Source organism: Morone saxatilis, unplaced genomic scaffold, assembly GCF_004916995.1.
Source record: "Morone saxatilis isolate NCDOM2014 unplaced genomic scaffold, NCSU_SB_2.0 Contig11, whole genome shotgun sequence".
NCBI lineage: Eukaryota > Metazoa > Chordata > Actinopteri > Moronidae > Morone > Morone saxatilis.
This window is the reverse complement of record NW_023339663.1, coordinates 181,545-186,229: the sequence shown is the minus strand read 5'-3', so window position 1 is coordinate 186,229 and position 4,685 is coordinate 181,545. Positions and strand designations below refer to the sequence as shown.

The 4,685-nt window shown below is 40.3% G+C and overlaps 1 protein-coding gene across 1 annotated transcript; it reads left to right on the top strand.

The window, feature by feature from the left end:
• Positions 1-205: 205 nt before the first annotated feature.
• LOC118343607 (cytochrome c-type heme lyase) lies at positions 206-4,149 on the top strand (the record flags this gene model as incomplete). The annotated part of the gene is given in 5 exon segments (XM_035682519.1): positions 206-339; positions 644-792; positions 1,262-1,381; positions 1,502-1,588; positions 1,791-4,149. Coding segments are annotated over 5 exon segments (689 nt in total), but the record flags the coding sequence as incomplete, so codon positions are not given.
• Positions 4,150-4,685: the final 536 nt, after the last annotated feature.

The following is a 4,685-nucleotide window of genomic DNA, read 5'->3' as shown; positions in this document are numbered from 1 at the left end:
ACGTACTGTAAAAGCGCTTTGAGTGGTCGGAAGACTAGAAAGGCGCTATACAAGTACAGGTCCATTTACCATTTACCACTGTTTTGCATTTTTCAAGGTTTATTCATGTTGTATTTTTTATTACTATTAATTATTGAAAGTCATAGGCTATTACTGTGCAGGATTTTATACCTGTTATGCCTCAATAAGATCTCTTGTTTTGCAGCGTCTCCTCCGTCAGAGTGTCCGATGCATAAAGCAGAAGCGGGTCCGGCTCACCAGGACCGGGCCTACGAGTTTGTGGAGTGTCCCATGAAAGCCGCAGCCGAGGCGAATAGTGACATCGACCCATCAAACATGGTAACACGCCACTTTAGTGTAGGAAAACACAGAGTTGGTGCTGCGTGGATGGGGATGGGAGTGAGAGTATGAATGCAAAGCATAAATAAATAGGCAGTCTGGAAAGTACTGTCTTTTCACATAAAGCACCATTTAGACAGGATAACAAAACAACAAGCAAACAAGATGGAACTTTTAGCGTTAGATTGCTTTCTTGTTCTGAAATGTTGCTATCTTTAAATTAAAAAGCGTGTCTGTCAGATTTTATTCTTACGTATGGGTTGTGTTGTTGAAGCGTCTTTACTCCCTGTGTGCGTGTGTACAGATGCCTCCTCCAAACCAACTTCCAGCTCCAGACCAGCCTTTCGAACTGTCCATCTCCAGAGAGGAGTCCACCATTCCCCGTCACAGCACAGAAAAGAACTGGGTTTACCCATCTGAGCAGATGTTCTGGAACGCCATGCTGCGGAAAGGGTCAGTCCCAACTGTTCACCAACAGACGTGTGTGCAGAAATGTTGCACTGATATTTGGGTTTTCCGGTTTGCAACATCCCCTAATAATCTTTCATTCCTGCCAGTAACTTCAACTGTAGTGGGGGAGAGCAGTAGTGTTAGCCTGCCAGCCTACAGGCTGTATGAAATGTATATACCTGTAGTTGTATTGTGTATTATTTAACATTAAGTTTATGGTCACCACATATACAGTATAAAATATGGTTTGGTATGTTTTCAGTACAGGTGGGAAAACAACAGAAACACATGAGATAAAAAAATAAATTCAATCAGAATCTTAAATTGGCTTTATTGCTAATGCTTAGTCTGCACATAACATGAACTTTAATGATTGCAGTGTCCCACTTGTGTAGATTGGCTATAGCAGTAAATAAACTGGTTCTTTGGGAGTCTATATCTGGTTGAACGGTCGGCCTTGTTTGTGCTGCAGGTGGCGCTGGAGTGAGGATGACCTCGCTGCTCAAGATATGACCAACATCATTAAAATCCACAATAAGAATAACGAGCAGGCCTGGCAGGAGATCCTGAAATGGGAGGCCATGCATGCAAGGTGAGTTCACTCAGCGTAGAACTACAGCTTTCCATGTGCCTTCTGAGACTTTGTTCACTGACATGATCTGCCAATATTAATGGTGATTTGACGAGTACTCCATCTTGTGTTTTCTTGTAGAGAATGTCCATGTGGGCCCACCTTGAAGAGGTTTGGTGGTAAAGCCAAAGAGTTCTCACCCAGGGCTCGCTTCCGCTACTGGATGGGGTGAGCTCCTTCACACTTTATCTGCCTGTGTTTTAGTCCTTAACTGAGACAGTGTGAGTCATGTTTTTGTGCTAAGAAGATGCACCAGTCCATTTTTTTCACAAGTCCACAGAATTGCCCAATGGTGCTTTTAAAGCGCCACATACCAGCCTCCCATATCTTATTGCAGTCAGTTAATTTCTCTTATGCTTCTCCTCATTAGCTACGAGCTGCCTTTCGACCGCCATGACTGGATCGTTGACCGGTGCGGGAAGGAGGTGCGCTACGTCATCGACTATTATGACGGTGAAATCAACAAGGACACCTACCAGTTCTCCATCCTGGATGTACGGCCCGCCTTCGACTCTTTCAATGCCGTCTGGGACCGCATGAAGGTGGCCTGGTGGCGCTGGACCTCCTAAAGGACATAGACACATGCATGCACATATAGGTCACCACGTGGATTCACACACACACACACACACAAACACACAGTACAAAGGACTGTGAAACTCATTTCAGCTCTTTACAGGAGGTGCAGTGCTGTGGAAACAAGACTCATGAAGAAAAAGAAATTAGACTAACTTAGCTTAAGCAGGACATTGCTCAGTTAGGCTGTGTGAAGCTTCATCTGCTAATCCTTTTGATTTCAGTGGAAAGTATAATTTTGGGTTTGCATTGTGGTCTTTGTCAGACTGGTCACATGTGGCTCATAACTGTCTCTGGGGATCTGTTCACTGCTCACTTCAAATCCACATATTTTACAAATGAAGCTCTTTAGAACAAACAACAAATGGTTGTATAATGTATTCTGTGACCCTGGAGGAGCTTTGTCCAGTCTGAGAAAATAACCCTGATGACATCACTGTGACATCATCAGGGTTAAATCAAGTAATTGTTCTTTGAAAGCAAACATTTACATTCAGAAAAGTGCAACACCACAGCATTTTAAGAGTTGATCACAATATAGCGTACAATCACTCAAGCTCATATGGTTCCTTTGCAGTGAGAATATAATTTAATCTACAGTCTATAGGAATTTAATGTTTGCCTTTATTTGATGGTTGAGAAAGGGACAGGAAGTGCAGGGAGAGCTGGGTTGTTGTGGTAAAATTTAAAAAAAAAAATTGTGAGTCTGGTCTGCCCTATTTTGGTCTCTTTTAGTTTTTCTTTCTAACTGCTGTGTAAATGACCTTTGAAAAAGCCAGCTAACTGTGGCTTTCATACGTCCAAAAAATATTCCCAGTCAATAACCTGCAATGTTAGGATTGTCCAGGAAGACTGAAGCTTGTTTAGAGGGGTGATGATGACTCCAGTGGTAGTTTGGTTGTCCTCACAGTAGACAGTAGCTGTGTTTCCTTCAGCATATTTGATATAGTATCGCATTAGAAAGGTTTGATGGAAACGGTAAAATACCAAGAATGTTTTTGTGCTCGCTTGAGGTGGTTCCTTCCTTTTTTTTTTTTTGAAAGAGTTAATGCTCTTAAAACAAGAAGGGAACACTACTTCTGACATAGCAAACATTTAACTTCAGTGGCTCTATAATACATCCATGATCTCTGCACAGGTCTGATAGAACCTTCCTCACATTAACACATGAAACTAACACGAATGTCATGTTTCCATCCTGTTTTTAGTTTTTCTCCCCACAGTTTGAGCTTCCACTGGCACTCTTAGTTAAATGATCTTGTTGCGCCCTCTTCCTCTGGTTTTCTGACTGTAGAATTGGCGCCACCTACAGCTTATCTCTATGAACCAACTCCTAATGATTACAGTAGTGGATGGAAACAGGCATTCACATTTCAGATACATATGCATGGAAACACGACTATTGCCATGACCTGCTGACTTTCACTAGTCTGTCTGTCTGTACAGTGTGTATGTGCTTTGATTGTAAGGAAGCAGTGAGAACCTCCTCCCATAATGTCAATTATCTGGTGAACAGCTAGTGATTTTTTGCAGATGAGATGGGTTTGACAGATTACCATGATGACTGTGCAATGGGTTATGGGAATGGTAGTCTAATTCTGGTAGACCTTCAGGATATATAGTTCTATTTTTTTAAAAAAGGACAAGGATGGATATGAGCCTTGCTATTAATCCCTGTAATTGTCCAATCCCTGTAACTGTCCACATTTGCCCTTTCCCTTCTTGTTGTATTTAGTTAGCCCTTCAGTTGGACGTCAGATGCAGATAATAGTAGCTTGTTTGGAAGGAGTTCACATACTGTATCATCATGTTGTGCAGCATACTTCATATATTGTACTACTTTCCTGTTTCATGATACAAATTGCTAAAAGCTCAGTAACCCAGTTAATCTGAATTCCTATCCATCAGGTATATGACATGTGCTTGGGTTTGCTGTTGCATTGTTCATCCGCAGAATTCTGTGTCAGCTTCAGTATTTAATTTTTGTTGTGCTGATATTCACACCTTTATTTATTGTTTGATGAATGAGAGTAGACTTGTGTATGCAGAACCTTCATGATTTTGTTCCCAGAAAGTGTTCTTGTATCTAAAAATGATTTTACTAGCTCTGGTGGTCAACTAAACTATCAATAAAGCTGGTCCTCTTAACAATATTTGCCTTTCTCTTGGAAACGTCACATTTATTATATTTATTTATTTACACTACATGACCAAAAAAACCTGGCTGCAGGGATTGGCTTCACAAGTATATCAGGTAAGTCTGTCTCAGTATGTGTTGCAGTTCATCCCATAGTTGGGACTGTTCTATATGCCTTTGTTGTTTTTTTTTTAAATAAGTCATCTTAATTGCAAAAAAGGGGTTACAATTCAGATGTGACTTACAGATATGTATGTATATGTGTATGTGTGTGTGTATATGTGTGTATATGTATGTGTATGTGTATATATATATATATATATACAAACAAAGTGAAATAAAGCTTTGCCAGGGGATGCTTATATGTTATTAAAAAGAGAAAGAGGACCATATGTTGACAGTTTTTACCGCCTTTTTGTTGTTGGAGCCAGAAATCAAATAATATAATGCACAACTTCATGGAGAAACAGTACAAAATTAGGTTTTTTACTGTTGAATTTACATGAATGGAATTTTGCCAACAGAATTAATACATTTATAATGAAGTACATA